The sequence below is a fragment of the Agrilus planipennis genome, unplaced genomic scaffold (genome assembly GCF_000699045.2).
Source record: "Agrilus planipennis isolate EAB-ADULT unplaced genomic scaffold, Apla_2.0 scaffold104, whole genome shotgun sequence".
NCBI lineage: Eukaryota > Metazoa > Arthropoda > Insecta > Coleoptera > Buprestidae > Agrilus > Agrilus planipennis.
In genome coordinates, this window is record NW_020438892.1 from 530,045 (window position 1) to 549,731 (window position 19,687).

The window sequence follows — 19,687 nt, forward strand, 5'->3', positions numbered from 1 at the left end:
AAAAAAAAACATGCAAAATAAAAAATTAATTTGAATAAAACGAACTTAATGAATTCTACTAGATAGAGCATGCAAGATAAAGAACTATTTCAACTACTGGGTCATCTTTGTCTTCTCCAACGTCGATCTGAAACAGATACGGTGGCAAACAGATTAATAAGCGGCAATTAAAATTAATTATATCAAGTATTCTCACCTTAATTAACTGTAGACTGTAACATTCCAAACTTTACAGATGTGAAGAGCAAACCAAATCCAGATCCATGGCAGAAAATTTGTTGTTTCAGTGGAATTCAAATAAATCTCTAGTTGCTCTTCTCTCTTCGGTTAAAAATTAACTGCATAAAGTTGAAAGGCGACGTCGGAAACAGCAAATGAAGTATATAGTCCACAAATGACCACACCCATGTATATATTGGTTGTTTCAGTAGGACCAAGCTGAACATTAATTCTCTCATTTGTTGGATAATCTGCAGAATCAGACAATAAATATATTAATTACACAGTTAATATAAGAAGGAATTAAACACACCTAAAAAAAAAACGAACCAAAAACCAAATAAAATAGCTGAATTATAAATCGGTGACGTGCGTCATTTTACATGACAGAAATATATGCAATAATCATAGAGCAATAATCATAGATACACGAGAACGACAATTTATGATGTACATAATAGACAACTGTTAAATGAAATACCATAGATGTACGGTGTCAATATACAAAAATAAACAACTATTAAAAGAAATACCATAACAGATTAATAAAGAGCTATTACTATTAATTATGTCATGTATTCTCACCTTAATTAACTGCAGACGATAGCGTTCAAAAGTCTACAAGTGTGATGAGCAAACCAAATCTAGGAGGGATCCCAATGCAGACAATTGTCAAGAAATTTCTTGTTCTAGATTCCAAATTAATATCATGTTGCTTCCCATTCTCAGGTCCAAAATTAACTGCATAATATTGCAAGCTCAAGACATTAAAATTAACTGCAATCCCTTTTCATTTCTTGGATAATCTATAGACGGGCAAAAAAAAAACAATTAATTATCACTTTTAAAGAGAATAAATCAGTAATGTGGCAATGTGGTGATAAAGTTAAAAAACAAGAAACAGATATAGTAATAGATATACAGTGTACCATTTGTCAAAAAGCAAAGGAAACAGCTCTTATGTTGAAAACATATGCATAAAAAGTTCCCACTAAGCTAAGTTTCAGTTGCACATTAATTCTGCTCTGTTTCTGCCATTTCTGAAAGTTATCTATTTAAAGTAAGTTATAAATGTCTTTAAATTGAAGTGTCTGAGACAGCATTTATTATTTTTAATTGATACTGTTACTTACTAGTCACTCTCATAAACCTTTTCTTTAACAACACACCGCCTTTGTTCCTAATAACACGCTGCCTTTGTTCCTAATGAAAAAAAGCACTTTCGTGCTTCCTTTAGGATCATCGGTACGGCAATCTTCTACAACCGATGCTTTGTAATTTAATGGAATCCGCAGTCTTTATAATATTCCTGTAAAATAAAATCTTATAAATATTCAGATATAATTAAATCATCCTTCCTAATAAATAACGTTAAAGCAAAATATACTCGTTTGATACTATATATATATTATGGCATGTATGCTCATTTTAATAAGTGCGAGATCCTCTGGAGTGAAAAGTTACCAGCAAGAACGCCACGGCAGACAACTTGTTAAAATCGTCAATCTGTAAAAATGGAGAAGAAAAACGAATTAACTACACCTTTTAATAATTAAAACGTGAACGACTCTAAAAAACGAGCCGACAACCAAGTAAAACTGCAAAACTTTAAAATGGCGACGAACCGTCGGATTTATTGCAAAATGGCAAGGACAAGATTCAATTGACAAGACCGGAGAAGTTGCATCATAGATGCATAAAATTCATAGATTCATACAATTACATCAACGATAGACATTCAAAAAAATTGTGAAGGAAAACCTGTACCATAGAGCACAGATGGAGAAACAAAACACCAATTCAATATTATTTACGTTAAATTAAATATCAACAATGCTGTAATATACATACATATTATGTATTCTCACCGTAATTAACTATAAGATCCTCCAAGATGAAAAGTTAATAGACAACCTGTTTTTTCAATAGCATCAAATTAAAGATTCTTCCACTCTTATTTATCGTCAATCTGTAAAAATAAAGAAAAAGAACGAATAAACTACATTATTAAACAAGTAAAACATTAAATACAATAAAAATACTCACGGAAAAGTAAAATTGCAAAATTTTAAAATGGAGACGAAGCGTCGTATTTAATACAAGATGGCAAGATGGACAAGATGCAGACAAGATTGAAGAAGATGCATCCATAGATGCATAAAATTCATAGATTCATATTATTACATTGATAAAACTGTTTCATACGTCCTTTTATTACATACATTAAATTGATTCCATTGATTTCTCTAGTGGAATGAAGTTCCATATAATTCTCTACACTCTATAGATGTTTCTATTTCTATAGATGACGTGACACTTCCTAAAAAAGAAGAAATAAAAAGTTGTAGTCTGTCACATCAATCTATCATAATAATATTGACATTCATCAAAACCGTCAACGGAGTGTTATAAGCAAATTAATAACAAGTGTTCAACATATTTCTATTTCAAAGTATAAATCTGAGGATTACTTTTGAAAACGGTCATTCTAAAGTTACGTATAGTGTGTGCTATAATTGCACGATCCATGCTGCACCTACAAACGACTATTTTCAAAATTATCGAAAGATACGTGAGTTGGACCTTCAATAATTGCACTGCTAATATGTTAATGTCCCTTATTACGCCAACATAACTTTTTTCGTACTTGATTTTGTTTTTTTGTTATTGTTGATGCTGTTACTGTTGTTTTTGTTATTGTTGTCAAACGGATTCAGGTGAAGCTAGAAGCACATGCTGCAAAAACCTTCGATGTGTACAAATTATGGGTGTTTGCTGGTGCAAGGAAAAACATGAACCGGAAAGCGCCTATTTGCCCCAACAAGATTTGTGTAATGGTAACAGCGAAGACAGAAATTCCTCTTATGGTGTTCCAATTGTGGGTGGTACACAANCTGAAGTTTGGAAATTCCCTTAAATTAATAAAATAGCAGAAAAGTTGAGTTTCTGTTCGACAAAAAAGAAACTAATGCTCGTCAGCCTAAGTATAATGTTCCAGGATGTTCGTAAATTGGCAATAGATTAAAGAAGCACAATTAATATTAATGATTGCATTGCATTCTCACCTTAATTAGCTGTAGAACTTAATACTCCAAGGTTTACATGTGTAAAAAGCAAACCAAATTCAGAAAAAGGAATATCAGTGCAGACATCACTTATTGTCTTCACTAGAATTTATATGAACTTCCATTTGTTATCTAATCTGTAAAAACAGGAAAACTAAGTAAATAATGCTATTAGAGCTTGCAAAAGAGTAATATTTTCAAAGTGGCCATACTGTGGTGAAGACAAATGAAAGGAAAAGTAATAGACACACGATTACCATACATTAAATAAGCAAAATAAGCATAACAACATTATGTTGAAGATTAGAAAATATAATCCTCCTTTTTCCTTATCTTCTGATTCTCACATTAAATTCAAAATATAAGCAAATTACAGTTTATAAAACAAAATTTAAAAGAAATATTTGATGTTTAAGAAAATTAAAATTCTTTAAATAATTATTCAATGTTTGAATTGTACTTTGTACATTTAAATACTCGAAAAATAAATAAAAGCAATTAATTTTTTGAAGTAAGAAAACACTACCTTTGGAGCCAATCTGTTCTAGACTATGTTATTCAAATAGATCAATTTTCACCATCAAATCGCCGCTTTTTTTAAAATCATGTTAGGAAGGGACTCGAACCAACATTACTAATATCTCGTATCAATCGCTTTCTGTATAAAAAAAACCAAAAATGTATTAATTTGCGTCCAAATATCCTAGAAAATTATTTATTTAATAGTGTATGTATGCAACTTCAAATGCAAAGCTACATACCTGGTTGCATAGTATACTAACGAACTTTAAAAATAATTAGTCGTTTTCGCGCCTGATTTTATCATACGAATGTTAACCTTAAACTTGTTCGAAAGTGTTCCAGTTAAAATATTTGTACTGTCTTCTGCTGAATAGTCACATTAATTAGTTTAAATGGATTTGGAAGGATCTACCAGTAGAAGGAACAAAAAAGTGTTTTACAATTTACTTGAAATATATCCACATGATTTACAATTTTTCGCCGATCCCCCTCATTTAGATCTCCCAATAGATGAGTTTGAAAAATTGGCCATGGAACGTATGCATGTATTAAGAATAATTCAGCAAGCATCTTCTGTAAAAGGCCACCAGTTATTGAGTAATGGTTGGGTGAATTGTATATCAGAAGCTTTAAAAGAGTTTAGATTAAATGATTACAATCTGATCATTATGAATTGTGGTAGTGCTCAATCAGAAGCTAGTTGTGCTGTACGTAGGAGAGACCATATTTCTCATTATATATTGCGGCTGGTTTATTGTCGCTCAGAAGAATTAAGAAGATGGTTTTTAGCACGTGAGACGGAATTGTTTAATTTAAAATGTAAGATGTTGAAGGAAGAAGAGATTGACAAATTTCTTAGCTTTAACAAACTCAATTTATCTCCAATAAGTCAACAAGAAAAAGGAGACTTGAGAATCAGTTTGCTTTATTCAACTAAGAATTTCAATTTTGACACTGATTTTTATAAAGTACAATTTAGTGATGTACCATATCTGGTTAAGAAAAAACAAGTGCTTTTAAAAGATGGTTTTGCAATTATACCCAAGAAAGACTTAATACATTATATTGCTAATAATTTTAAAAAAATGCTTCGTCAGGCCCTTTTAGTGAGTGTTACAACTATATATTTTATTACCTATGCATTTTAATATTCATTTCAGTATGCAAGTAAGAAAATGTATGCTTTAGATGATGATCGTATACGTGAATTGCTACTAGGCTTAGAAAAAAACAACAAAATCAGCCATTGCATTCCTGGTGAATACTCCCACAACTCGATAGATCCATCACTTATGGACGTATATGCTAAAAACCATTTTCCTTTGTGTATGCGAAACATTCATGAAAATTTCCGTGCTACACATACACTAAAGTATGATTGTCGATTACAGTACGGGTTTTTCTGTAAAGGCATAGGCCTATCCTATGAGGATTGTGTGAAGTATTGGAGAGATGAGTTTACAAAAGCAATGGAGCACAGAGAATTTCAAAAGAAGTATGGCTACACAATAAAGCACAATTATGGAAAAGTGGGCGGCAAGATCAATTACATCCCATTTAACTGTACAAAAATAATCTCTGCTAATGTTGGGATTGGCCAACAGCATGGATGTCCCTTTAAAGTATGGGACAATGGGTACTTGAAGCAGAAATTAACCGAATATGGATTTGGTCCTCAAGGTAGAAATAATTAAATAATAACTTCTAAATTGCTCTGCTTTGTTTTCTTGTAAGGATTTAATCGACATGTTGTTTATTTTAGTGGTTACAGAGATAGTTAATCATGCAAAGGAAGGTAACTACCAGATGGCTTGCAGTGCATATTTCGAATACATGCATGGAAGACCAAGTAAAGAGGTAATTAATCATCCCAATCAATATTTCGAAGAGAGTTTTAATTATGAACATGAATATCAGTCACCATATTGTTCAGATGAAGATGAATGATTCCTACTGTAAATAGTTACATAAAACACCACATACAGTATTTTATTATGTTAATATTGTTTTGTTGTATTTTATAATTAATGTTATGTTTGTTTTATTTAAGAATTTCTTTACAATTAATATTATGTTTGTTTTGTTAAAAATATGTGAAGACAATGTTTGTTATTTGTTATTTATCAATTACAATAAATGTTTTTGGTATATTTTGATGCCTTTGCCTTATTAAAAATCAAACGCAAGCTTTTGGAGACGGCTTAAGTGTGAGAAACAGTAAACAAATGTAAAAAATACACGTTTTTAAAAAGCCTGGATGTGAATAACGCACCAGGAAGGTTAAAAATGTACTGTTATGGTGAATTTTCAATGCTTGTATGTCTGTATGTCACTATTCATTATCTAATTATTAACTAACGTTATTGACTCAAAATTTGGAACAATTAAAGGATATAGTATAGTAAGATGTATTCCAAATGAAAAACATTTTGTTTTGTCTTAGCAAAATAAATGAGATGTTGAAATTTAAAATTGGAAATCAGAGTTATGAGGGGTTTCCCATGAGAGGTTTCTGCTAAATACCTTAATGTTTTTTTTTTATTTTAAACCCAGTAATTTTCGACCTACGTCTCGAAATTTGCGAAAAATACTATTAGAAGGATAATAAAAAAAAAAATGAATTTGTTTTTAGCTATTATTTCGTACTAAATGAAGAAACTAAAAGAAAGGGAGAACAGAGATAGAGATTTCGGGAAATTAAAAACGTTATTGTGCAACTGTCTCTTTTTTTTATTTAACTGAGTAACTAGTAACTATAAAATTCTTTTTAAACACATGACAGTATCTCTAGTTTGATTTGAACGAACACTTGTCATCGTGTGGTAGCTAATCATAATCATAATCATAATAATAATAATAATGGTGACGATGATGATAATGTAAACTTATTCATAATTATAATAATGATAATAATAACTGTATTAATTTATAACTGATAATAATAAATGTCGATCGAGTTCCGAGATTTGGCCCAAACGGCCGTAAAAAATGAACTACGTGAATCAGTTTTCACTGGTATTAAAATTTTATTATTCTTCTTTTGCTACCTTACCGTTAGCTAATTTTAAACTTTAACGTTGTTACGTACGATGAGAGCCTTATCAGTTATGTTTATTCGAAGGGGCGTGAAAAATTCGAGAAACGCTGTGCCCAATTTGAGCGTAATAATTTAATCATTTGTTATCATTATTATCATATATATATATTTTATATATACTGTATATAATGTATACCTATATGGTTTTTGATGGTTGGTGACCTACCGAAAGTTTTAAAAAATTGCGGGAATTTAACTTTTAACTCTAGACAAAGTTATATGAGAACATGGTAAGGTTTAATATGATATTATGTTTTCCATCCACTTGGAAATTATTGTCATTTAAGGGTAGGTGCTTCAGTGTAAAGGGTTAAAATGACAATAATATCTAGAGTGAATTGTAAACAAATGCTGTTAGGTTTGATTTGACGATTCTTTCGAAACCTTCAATATAGGTCACCCAACTTCAACAACCCTGTCTTTTTTCTTTTTTTTCATAATTCAATTGGGATAGAAAGTGAAAGTGATGGGGCGAGGCGTCCAAAAATACGACATGTTGAGAAATTTGGCGGTAAATTCGTATACGAAGAGGTGCGCGGTGACGACCAACATGTTTCCACCTCCCCACCTTGCAGATGAAGTATTTTTGGAGCACCGCCGTCCAAGAAACCCTACAATATCATCCCCCTTAATAATAATCGTCGTCATCAATCGGACGATGAGCGAAATCCGAAAAAACTGGACCACGTGAAAAAAGCACGCGAAATAACGGACCAAGCTGGTGACCCCCAGCAAAAGGGCACTGAGCAATACGACTGTCTTCCATCGACCCCTCATTAATTCCGAGAACCGAGCCCGAGCCGTGGATCATTCGACCTCGTGGTTCTCCAGGAAGTGAGAACGCACTTCAAAATGGGTCGCCAGGTCGAAAACGAGATGCTGGAGCGCCGGATGGTCCAGCAGTTCCGCTTCGGGCAGCGGAGGTTGGCATCGGGGTCGAAACTGTCGACTTCTAAACGCACGGTGAAGATGAAGAACTACGTCGCAGAAGATGTATCGAAGAAGAAGGAGACGGAGAAAATCGTCCCCGAAGAATTGCAAATGAGACGGTTCTGCAAATGAGACAGCGCTAGGAGGAATCGTAGATTAAGCATTAAGAAATGATAACTTTGGAGTTTGATGGCCATGGTGTCGAAGTTCTCTTCAATTCGAGGACCCCCGATCTTCGTACAGAGATGCTGCCGAAATGCTCAAGAGTTCCAATACCATGGCCATCAAGTCCAGCGGCAAAAATAGTGTTATTCCTTGTGTCCCATCATTACTGACCTACTCGTGATCTTGTGAATAATCTCGAAGCTTCCGTGACGAATCTATCTACAAAACTCTGACACCGTTCCCAATGGTGTATGGGTATGCTGGTGATGCCGCAGCAGTAACAGAAGGCGGTGAGTGGAGAGTGCAAGAAGAGGGTGAATAAGGAGCCGTGATGCTGTTGTTCTTGAAAGGCGGCCGGAGTGTCTTGGGGAGACATGAGAGTGACCATCGGCTGACCGAAGTATCTGGGAACGTGTTGGAACACGAAGCTGTTGTCCGAGTCGACTATAACGAACAACGGTCTCCTGGTGAACGGATGCAGATCGCCGGGATACAAGCAGTGAGGTTCCTTTTGTTTCTTATGGTCGCTGTCCCGTCTTCCGCTCGTCAGGACCCCGCCCAAATCGTAACCCATGTCTTCCGGGTGCTTCGTGGTCGAGAAACAACCGTCCGCCGAAATGTACAGCAACAGGGCGCCGTTCAGTGGCAACTCTTTGAAACCGCTCGCGAGAAAGACAAGAACCTGACTTAAACTTGGTTTATATAGCAAATATTTGTGTGGATTTTCGCGACGATTCGACCTTTCCCCGCTAACCACGCTGCTACCATTCTCTACGAAACGGGGAATTCTGAAAATCGTAACAACATGTCATTGGGACATTGAAATTCTTCGTATGTACAATGGACGACATTTCTAAGACGCATGTTTACCCTTTTCCGCTGGCGTACGAGTTCCTGGTGTTCCCTGGGGACGCGTCGTAAGCGTGGTTGTAGTCGTCCACCGGTTCACGTTCCAACGTCTGGATCATGCGGAACATGTCCATGGTGAGCTCTGAAAACTTCACTTGGTCTGTCGCCGCTCCTATTATCAATATCTCCTGGAGGGTTAAAGTCATATAAGGACTTTTTTCAACGGGAGGAGTTGTGAGCGGACTTAGTCTATGAGAACACGAAATTAGGTCCATCAAATATCCAGAAGTGATATATCAATAAAGTAATGTCAACTTGAAAAAGAATTTTTGTTCTTGTCCAAGGACGACTTGGGATTAGGACACCAGTAAAGACCTATTTAAAAATGGATAAAAGTCTTGGAGAGGTTACCAAGGGTGGATTATAAGCAAAGGCTTATCTGGAAACGGATAAAAGACTTGGAGAGGTTACCAAGGGTGGATTATAAGCAAAGGCTTATCTGGAAATGGATAAAAGACTTGGGGAGGTTACCAAGGGTGGATTATAAGCAAAGGCTTATCTGGAAATGGATAAAAGACTTGGAGAGGTTACCAAGGGTGGATTATAAGCAAAGGCTTATCTGGAAATGGATAAAAGACTTGGGGAGGTTACCAAGGCTGGATTATCAGCAAAGGCTTATTTGGAAATGGATAAAAGACTTGGAGGGTCTACCACAAATGGACGAGGAAGAAAGTCATATTTGGAGATGAATGAATTTAAAAATGGTGAGTCATTTTTCTGATGGTATTTAGAGATTGATAATATACCTGGAGTTTATCGGGGATGGTTGAGGAGTAAAGATGGGAAAATGAGACTGCACGAAAGACGAAATTTTACCTGTGTGAAAGTACGATAGGATTGGAATCGGGATGAAAGACGGTGACGATGTTATCGGCGGCTATGAAGCTCTTGATCTCGTCGAGGACGAGGCTCCATTCGATCTGGTCGTCCGGTTCGTAGGTGCTTGTGTATTCGGCAACATGCTTGTCCAATTCGGCAACCAATTCTCGTACGAGTTTCATGCGACGTAGCAGAAGGCACACTACTATGAATCTTGCGTAATAACGCAACTTTTTCACCATCAGTTCGGACCTGGAACGTAGAGGTTTACGACCCTCGTGCAAGCCCACACTGGTGAAACGAGAAAGTTTTGTGTCTCCATTTTATGTTTTACACAAGGGGACATGACATGACATTGACCTACTCGTCGAAGAGCTAGATTTTACCCAATTCTAACACATCTATATCCTACATGCAGGGCGATTTCAATCAACAGTATGTAATGCTTTTCGGGAGCACAAATCCTAAATGGCGTCATAACGGAAGCTATACTGTGACCGCCATCTTAATATTCGTGTTTTTGGAAAAAAAGGTTCAACATTTGATTCTTCGCCAGAAACGACTGAATATTCTTGTTGTTAGATACATCATTCGTAAGATCTCAAACAAAACAATAATTTTAAGATGGCGGCTGTAGCGTCAGCGTGACATCCTAAATGGCGTCATAACGGAAGTTACACTGTGACCGCCATCTTAACATTCGTGTTTTGGAAGAAAAAAGTTTAACATTTGATTCTTCGCCAGAAACGACTGAATATTCTCGTTGTTAGATACATCACGTGTAAGATCTCAAGCAAAACAATAATTTTAAGATGGCGGCTGTAGCGTCAGCGTGACATCCTAAATGGCGTCAAAACGGAAGTTATACTGTGACCGCCATCTTAACATTCGTGTTTTTGAAGAAAAAGGTTTACCATTTGATTCTTTACCAGAAACGACTGAATATTCTTGTTGTTAGATGCATCACGTGTAAGATCTCAAGCAAAACAATAATTTTAAGATGGCGGCTGTAGCGTCAGGTAGATACCAACATTATGACGCCATGTTGAATTTGTATCCTGGGTGTTCTCTGAGATGACCTTTTGATAAAAGGAGTGGTCCACCCTCCGAGCACTACCTAAAGACCTAACAAGGTTCTTGACGAGTGTCTCAATAAACAAAAGCACAGGAAAATCAGTTTTTACTACAGTTTGAGAATCACCCTGCATGAGTACGGTATCTAGTTATAAAACAAGACATTTTATATATAACAGACAAACATATACGCAGATTAAGATAAATTCTTAGATCATAAACTAAAAATCATCAAAGCAAAGACAGTAAAGTAAAAACGAAGGTGGTTGGACGTACCTGTCTTCTTTGTTTGCCCTTGAATAATAAGCCCGACCTCGAATAGCCGAATAAAACGAATAAGCTTCGTTTAAGTAATTTGTTTCGCTAGTTCTTAAACTGGAAGAACAGAAACAAACTTCAGAGAGTGAAAAGAAGATGAAGATGATACAGGAATATTAGGATCGTCATCAATTTAGATGAATTGTGAATCATAATGGAGAAAAACGAAGACTTACTAATAATGATAATAAAGTTGACCGATTTTTGACGCGATTTCGCCAATTTGCCATCGCTTCAGACCGTATTTCGTGTCCAAAATTTGACGGTGTTGCTGCTGAAACTTCCAAAGTTTCGTGTAAACATCGAACGTCCTCCCGAAATACGCTTGCCATTGTTTGTGACCGTATTGTGGTAGATCTCTAAAAATGCGCGAAACGTTGGAACAATTTATCTAACTAAAATTTACTTGTATCCATAATATGAAAAGGGAAGATTCAACGAAGAACTTAATATTATAACTATATACAGGGCGGACAATTATTTTATTAGATCCTTAAGGATTTTTTCAACTGTTATTGAAGAAGTGGAACACATAGACAGCCGGATATCTCGTTGGATTATTTTTAATTTCAAAATAATAGTGAAGAACCCTTCGGGTTCCATGCGTTATTATTAGGCCGAAAAAACCCTCGTGGATCCTTTTCCTGTTTTAACTAATACATAAATACTAAAACTTTGGCTTCACTTTCAATTTAAAAATATTCCGTAAAACCACTCGAAACATTTTTTTAAAATGAAAACAGTTTCATCAGATGTCAAACCATCGTCCATCTGATAAGGAAGTGAAGCAAAAGAACACGTACTATTCTCTTGTAAATTGGTATACCTGAGACCGTTGAAGAGTTGTTTAGATTTTTCGAGCAGATGACAAAACTCCATAACAATTTTTCTTTCGTGTTCGTCCATGCCCGCCATTACTACCATGTTTTCGGCAGAATTGTTATGTCATGCGATCATTTTCTATTTCCTAATTGCCTATGTGTACGATAATGTAATATTTTTCGGTGTTATTGCCCAATGCCACTACCATGAATCACCATATCACCACCAGCCAATATGTATATTGTAATAATAATAGTAATAATCGAAAAATCGGTAAAAAACGTCACACTAAAAACGAACGTAGCACCTAAGGAAAGTTTGAGCCTGTTCCCTTGTCCTATTTAAGGTGTCCCATAACCCCAAACGGTAAAAATATGGCACGAAACGCGACTAAATAATGTCATTACTAGTAAAAAGTAAAAGAAAAATGGAGCGACGCCGGGCGTCGACATCTAGCGTCGAGTCGTTATCAAGCAGGAATCGGGGGAATGTAATCAATATTATGACCCGCGGTTATGTGAGGGTGCACCCTGGTTGCGAAATGAGGGCAGAATTGTCCGATTTTTGAATAGGTTTCTGTAAACTGGAAGAATCCTGAAGGACATTTGTATTAGAAGAAGATTTCGCGTATATTTTTTGTCCTTAGGTAGAAGAAATAAAAAAAAATAGAAATTTACTATAAAATGCTGGTTAAGGAATACTTTTGCTCTCCCGTTAAACTTTTTGATTTTTATTTCAATGATATCGTTTCTGCACACTGACGCCAACAACATTATTAAAGATAGTACAACTGTAAGGATAGATGTGCAAGGGCAAAAGATTAGTATGCTTAGATTTGCAGATGATATAGCAGTATTAGCATCTAGCAAGGAGGAGTTAGAGATAGCTTTAAATAAAATGGAAGCGGTACTGACAGATCAGTACTGTATGAAAATAAATAAAAGTAAAACTAAAATACTGATATGCAAGGGAAGAAAAAGTAGGGAAAGAGCGAATATAAAGATAGGAGACGAAAAATTAGAAGAAGTGGCTGATTTTAGATACCTAGGAAGTCAGATAAGTGAGGATGGAAGGAGTAGTAGGGATATAAAGCAGAGGATAGCGCAGGGTCGTGTCGCCTTTAATAAAAAGAAGTCACTTCTATGCTCGCGAACGGTTAATTTAGAAATTCGAAAAAGGTTGTTAAAGGTGTATGTTTGGAGCACGGCGTTGTACGGGTGCGAAACATGGACAGTGGGAGCGGCGGAAAAGAAAATGTTAGAAGCGTTCGAAATGTGGTGTTATAGACGGATGATGAGGATATCGTGGGTAGAAAAGGTTAGAAATGAAGAGGTATTGGAAAGAATAGGAGAACAGAGGACAGAGTCAATAAAAAATAGGCAAAATAGGTTGGTAGGACATCTTCTTAGGCATGAAGGTCTAGTCAGAGACATATTAGAGGCAGAAACAGGAGTTAGGAGGGGTAGAGGTAGACCTAGATTAGGTTACTGTTCGCAAATAGTTAAGGATGTGGGTTGTTCTAGTTTTAGGGAAATGCGAAGTTTAGCTCAGGATAGGAAACCAGTCTTAGGACTGACGACCTTATGATGATGATGATACCGTTTCTAGGAATGGTACTGTTATTAAGCCCACTTCGAAAAATCCTTACAATTTTAGATCACATTGTCAGACTTCGTTCGTGTTGTCTTTTCCTACCGTAACTCTATATAATTTAAACGCTTTTTCTGATGATATCCCTGACACCATTTCTTAGGACACCGTGTATATTAGTTAGAAAATGAGACGATATCTACATTATACGGCAAAAACGTCTAATTTGTATTCTAATTATATTCTTTTTTTGGCATTCTCTTTTGTTTCAGCTCATTAAGAGACACGACTAAATGGCCATTAGTGAATTTTTCGCCCCATCTCATTACGAAGACAAACATTATCACCAAGGGCCGTCAATGTTTTTTTTTACATGCCGCCCTTTCAGCTACTTTTTAAATCATAAAACATCCGAGAGAGTCTTTTGTTTTTAACGATGTTTTTGTTCACACAATTTTTTTGTCTCTTTTCATTTCTTTGCTAAATGAATAGCCGTTCGTCCAAGGGGCGTTAGTAATGTACATAATTAAATATTGAGGGGCGCAGCGGTAACAGAGTAATTTGTCGTTTAAATAAGACAAAGCGCAATGTTCTTTAGATATTTAAAATATTCGACCTTAAGCTTAAACGACAACCCCCGACTATTTATATGTGGTTGTATTGCCGATTATATTACATCGGTGGTAACACACTTGAACAGATAATGGCATTATTAGTACACACACGAATCTTGCTTGATATTAATTCAGTTTTCAGAGATACTATCAACTGGTTTCAAACCACCCTCTGAATTATACAGTATTCGCAGTAATAATAGTGTAGTAGCGGTAGCGACAATAAATTTTCGGCCTCCCTTAGAGCTCCTTTCTACCCCCCCTCCCAAAAACATCATGCATACGCAAAAGATGCAAAGATATGCAGACCCAAGCGGGGGCCATTCGCAGGAGAAAATGATCCGAATCCGAAGGAAAAAGACCCCTGTAATTTCGCCCCGACGTTTTGCACACCACAAGAGCTTTTCTTGAGATATTTGATACTGACCATGCGAGTATTTTGCAGTGAATTAAATTTTCTATATTTGAGTTCTCCTTTCGAATACGTTTACTTCAATAGGTGCATGTTTGGGGGGTTGAAACGTGAACTAGGGACAATGGGAAAAAGAAAAGAAACTGTTTGTGGTGTGGTGTTATAGTTTGTGAAATTTAATTCCTTAAACAATGACCTGTGGTAGAATCTCCTAAGTCCAAAGTCAAACAATGTTCAATAAGATCCTTTGTAATTCTTTCTAATACCTTCTCATATCTAATCTTCCCTATCCGCGATATCCTTATCATTCGTCTGTAACATAACGTCCGCGTTTCGTACTCGTACAGAGCCGTATTCGACTCGCACAATCTTTTTCGAATTCTGAATCCTAAGTATACGTAACAGTGACTTCTGTTTGTTAAGAGCCATCTTGAATCTCCTAAGACCAAAGTCAAGTCCTTTGTAATTCTTTCTAATACCTTCTCATATCTAACCTTCTCTATCCATGATATCCTTATCATTCGCCTGTAACATAACGTCCGCGTTTCGCACTCGTACAGAGCCCTATTCCAGTCGCACGATCCTTTTCGAATTCTAAATCCTGGGCATACGTAAAAGTGACTTCTATTTCTTAAAGCGACTCGACCCTGTGCTTTTCTTTGTTCTACTGCTCCTTCCATCCTGAATTATCTGACGTCCTAGACACCGAAAATCGGCAACTTCTTCTAATTTTTCTTTCTTTATTTTCCCTTTTTGGTTTATATTATATTATTCACACAATATGTATCTGATTATGCCGTTCCACACACAAATATCGTATTATATGTGTTCGAGCCCCCCAGTGCGGTGCATTAATACGATCTAGAGGGCGGGCAGGGACACAATGGCGAAAGCGATCAGTTTAGCCGTGCGCAGTGCGTGGAGCGTCAGTCAATTGTCACCAAACCGGAAGTTACATTGTGCACTAGCAACCGGAAACGAGCGCCAATGTCGAAACTGTTGTTGCCGACGCAGGACCAGCAGGCTCTACTGATAGATGATGTGTATTATTATTCCTGGTGTAGTGTAGGGTGGGGACTCTCTAAGCGGAGACGATACAAGAGTCCCATATATTCAAAACGCTTCTTGCTTGGGGGAAAACCCACCCCCTGCTGCCTGCAACTCCTTGCAGGACAAAGGAAAAGCGCGTCTTTGAAAACGTATCTGCAGTCAGCTTTGGATTTGCTAATTGTTATCAACATATTTTGGAAAAAGGTACTACATCATTTAAAATGAATTTTCCATTTTCTAAATAAATAACCCCGCTAAATCTTTATGGAAATGGTCTTTTAACCCATTGCACACTTCACACGTTTGTAACTTTTTCTAGCGAATCATCATCATCATTACAAAATCGTCAATCCTAAGACTGGTTGAACACGCACCTCCACTCTTTCCTATCCTGATCTAATCTTCGCATTTTCCTAAAACTAGAACATCCCACATACATCCTTATGTATTTGCGAACACTAATCTAATCATCATAAGGCCTATAACTGCAATCAACATTATTAAAGACAGTAAACTGTAGGGATAGATATGCAGGGCAAAAGATTAGTATGCTTAGATTTGCAGATGATATAGTAGTATTAGCATCTAGCAAGGAGAAGTTAGAGGTAGCATTAAATAAAATGGAAGCGGTATTGACAAAACAGTACTGTATGAAAATAAATAAAAGTAAAACAAAAACACTGGTATGCAAGGGAAGGAAAAGTAGGGAAAGAGCAAATATAAAGATAGGAGACGAGAAATTAGAAGAAGTGGTTGATTTTAGGTATCTATAGGAAGTCAGATAAGTCAGAACGAAAGGAGTATTAGAGATAAAAAGCAGAGGATAGCGCAGGGTCGAGTCGCCTTCAATAAAAAGAAGTCACTTTTATGCTCGCGAATGGTTAATTTAGAAATTCGAAAAAGGTGATTAAAGGTGTATGTTAGAAGCAAGGCGCTGTACGGGTGCGAGACATGGACAGTGGGAGTGGCGGAAAAGAATGGGCTAGAAGTGTTCGAAATGTGGTGTTACATGCGATTGATAAGGATACCGTGGATAGAGAAGGTTAGAAATGAAGAGGTATTAGAAAGAGTAAGAAAACAGAGGACTCTATGGAAATCAATAAGAAATAGGCGAGATAGGTTGGTAGGACACCTTCTTAGGCATGAGGTCTCGTCAGAGACATATTTGATGCAAAAACAGAAGTTAGGAGAGGTAAAGGTAGACCTAGATTAGATTACTGTTGGTAAATAGTTAAGGATATGGGTTGTTCTAGTATTAGAGAAATGCGAAGATTGGCTCAAGATAGGAAAGAGTGGAGGTGCGTGTCCAACCAGTCTTAGGACTGACGACTTATGATGATGATGAAGCTAATCTAGGTCTTCCTCTACACCTCTTAACTGCGATTTCTGTCTCTATGTCTCTGACTAGACCTTTATTCCGTCGCGCCCGTCGTCTATGTTTCGCACCCGTACAGCGCCTCGCTCTAAACATTCACCTTTAACAATCTTTTTCTACGAAATGCGCATAATAAAATAAATCAGCACAGAACAACGTTATTTACGTCGATCCATCGATCATTGTTAAACCCTAGTCCCACTCCATTCCAGTCACAAATATATCCATCCTAATGAATTTCGATTGGTATCTCGCGACGCCTATAATATTACGATTTCATACATAAACAACAGAGCAACTGTGCCCCCGTTAAGATTTATCGCGCCGATAAAGCACGTATTATTAATGAATCGTTTTGTATAAATTAACCGGCTTTTCGGTACTCTATCATCGGACACACACAACTACAATAATACGCGAACACATATTAGCCACCCATGTATTACTACCAGCTACAGTATTATTAGGTCGCGAAGGGGATGAAATATATTACCTGGGAACCCCACACGTAACACTACATGAATATAATTAAATTACTTACGTACATATGCAGGGTAGTCAGCAGATTTTACGTTTCTTTTTTGCAAAAATACAACAGCTTAATTAAAGTCAGAATCCGTAAGCCGATAAGTAAATCTTGACTTGTGTAATTTTATTTTGAATTACGTTAAATATTTTTTTGGTAGTTTTTCAGCGTAGACATACACTCTGCACTAAAAGGGTTTAAATGAGACGTAGATCGTCAGTTATTTCTTCTCATTAGCACGCCACGCAATAGTAGTCCCAATAAATTACAAACTAAACTGTTGTTCTGTAAAGCAAAGGTGATATACCTATTGTCAAAGGGCTTGTGAAACATTTGAAATACTGCTGTTAGTAGCAAATTCCACTAGATGGCGATAGATTGCCACTAGTTTGATATTGTATTAACTGCCAAATATTGTATGAGTTCAGGCACAGAATAGTTGCAAACTAAGTTTTTGAAATAATTAGGACATTTGTTCAACTTCTGACCTTTCTACACCATCAGTCTTCGTCATTGTTTAATAGGCATCCCTTATATTCATACTATAAAAATTCATCCCTGTATATTTCTCATACCTATTACACTTTTCCTACCTAGTGACTCATCGAAGTTAAACATTGTCAGCATTAGCGTAAGTCCAAAGTGTTTTGTTACAAAACACCTGCTGATGTTGGCACCTAATAGGGCTAAAAGGTTTTGGAATTGATGCGTGATTTAGGCACGCATGTAATTGAGAACGATTTAGTCCCTTGCTTGCTTAACCGATAGTCATTTGTTATTGGAAAATAATACCAAACAAAACGAAAAGACAACAGAGTAGTATTCCACATAAAAATACCTAAGGTTCTCCAGATCTTGTTAGGTTATTTTTTTGGGGTTTCGTGGTTAATTTTATTAAAGATTTAACTACATTAAAAACGTTGCATCTGCAACACCCCTACTTAATACACAAAACGACTACTCCAGCTTTGTTATTTCGATTATTTTTAAGTACGATATTATTCATGAGGATTATCCCGACTTACAAAGTGTCAACAAGTCGAATTAAGTTACGGTGAGTGTAAGCGATCCATGTGCACCGTACATGCAAGTATACGTATATCATCTCGCAGCGAAATAATGAACTGGGGACATGGGGATGATGATGATGATGCGAAGGGCGGGTTGTTGATTTGTTATGGTACTAGTAATTTCAAGTTCGGAACGAATTGTTGCGCGTGCATTTCCAAAAGGACCCCGAAGGGATATCATCAGTTCGCGCATTCCCATAACGAATTGTATATTTATCGGCATTTATTTAACTTTTCAATGATGATTGTTACGTGACCAGTTAGATGTAAGGAAAGGTCTATAATCCACTTCAAAAAAATAACAGATTAAAGTGTTAGTAATTTCGGTAGGTAAATATGCCGCTGAGAATATTATTACATATATAGGGTTGTTCGGAAAGTCATTTCGTTTTTTCCCGACAGAGGATTTAATTGTATTGTTTTGCACCCAACTTCACATTTAAGCCGTATAATTTTTATATTCTTTGAGAGCTCATATAGCAAGGCTTGTGTGTGATAAAATTCCAATTAATTCTACGCAGTAGTTTTTGGTTGGTGCCCTTTTAAATATGGAGAGCGATAAGCAGCATTTTCGACATATCTTACTGTTTTACTACAGAAAGGGTAATAATGCTGTTCAAGCCAGAAAGAAATTGACTGATGTGTATGGAGAAGGTGTGTTGACAGTACGCCAGTGCCAGAACTGGTTCGCTAAATTTCGAACCGGCAATTTTGATGTCGAAGATGCACCACGTTCGGGAAGGCCGGTTGAAGCTGATAAAGACGCGATAAAGGCATTAGTTGATGTGAACCGGCGAATAACAACACGTGAGATCGGATTGAGGTTAAATTTATCAAATTCAACAGTTTATGACCACTTGAAAGGCCTGGGATTATCCTCGAAGCTCGATGTATGGGTTCCCCATGTTCTCACAGAGAGAAATCTGTGTCGCCGCATTGACGTCTGCGATTCGCTTCTCAAACGTCACGAAAATGATCCGTTTTTGAAGCGCATCATCACTGGGGACGAAAAATGGGTTGTATACAACAACGTCAAACGCAAGAGGTCATGGAGCAAAAAAGATGAACCGGCTCAAACCATTTCCAAAGCCGATATTCACCAAAAAAAGG

At 36.5% G+C, this 19,687-nt stretch overlaps 2 protein-coding genes and 1 long non-coding RNA gene across 7 annotated transcripts in view; 1 reads left to right on the forward strand and 2 right to left on the reverse strand.

Moving 5' to 3' along the window:
• Window positions 1-3,816: 3,816 nt before the first annotated feature.
• Window positions 3,817-19,687, reverse strand: part of LOC108737184 — an 82,823-nt gene continuing 66,952 nt past the window's right edge. Inside the window, exon 3 of the long non-coding RNA XR_001937828.2 lies at window positions 3,817-3,942. This is a non-coding gene — a long non-coding RNA (uncharacterized LOC108737184). The remainder of the gene's footprint in view (window positions 3,943-19,687) is intronic.
• LOC108737182 (DNA primase large subunit-like) lies at window positions 4,028-5,834 on the forward strand. Of its 4 annotated transcripts, none has more exons than XM_018469895.1 (3): window positions 4,035-4,912; window positions 4,967-5,486; window positions 5,569-5,834. In XM_018469895.1, exons 1-3 carry the CDS (start codon window positions 4,199-4,201, stop codon window positions 5,751-5,753), a joined length of 1,419 nt encoding a protein of 472 aa, XP_018325397.1. In that variant the 5' UTR covers window positions 4,035-4,198; the 3' UTR covers window positions 5,754-5,834. The 4 variants fall into 4 exon arrangements, with proteins under 4 accessions (XP_018325399.1, XP_018325397.1, XP_018325398.1 ...); XM_018469896.2 differs by having other exon boundaries at window positions 4,038-4,513; window positions 5,198-5,486; window positions 5,569-5,833; XM_018469898.1 differs by having other exon boundaries at window positions 4,542-4,625; window positions 5,569-5,831.
• Window positions 6,554-12,361, reverse strand: LOC108737181 (protein SCAI). Of its 2 annotated transcripts, none has more exons than XM_018469894.1 (7): window positions 11,945-12,361; window positions 11,295-11,477; window positions 11,077-11,175; window positions 9,724-9,978; window positions 8,869-9,096; window positions 8,170-8,786; window positions 6,554-7,955 (listed from the first exon to the last, which is right to left on the reverse strand). In XM_018469894.1, exons 1-7 carry the CDS (start codon window positions 12,040-12,042, stop codon window positions 7,711-7,713), a joined length of 1,725 nt encoding a protein of 574 aa, XP_018325396.1. In that variant the 5' UTR covers window positions 12,043-12,361; the 3' UTR covers window positions 6,554-7,710. The 2 variants fall into 2 exon arrangements, with proteins under 2 accessions (XP_018325396.1, XP_018325394.1); XM_018469892.1 differs by having other exon boundaries at window positions 9,724-10,017.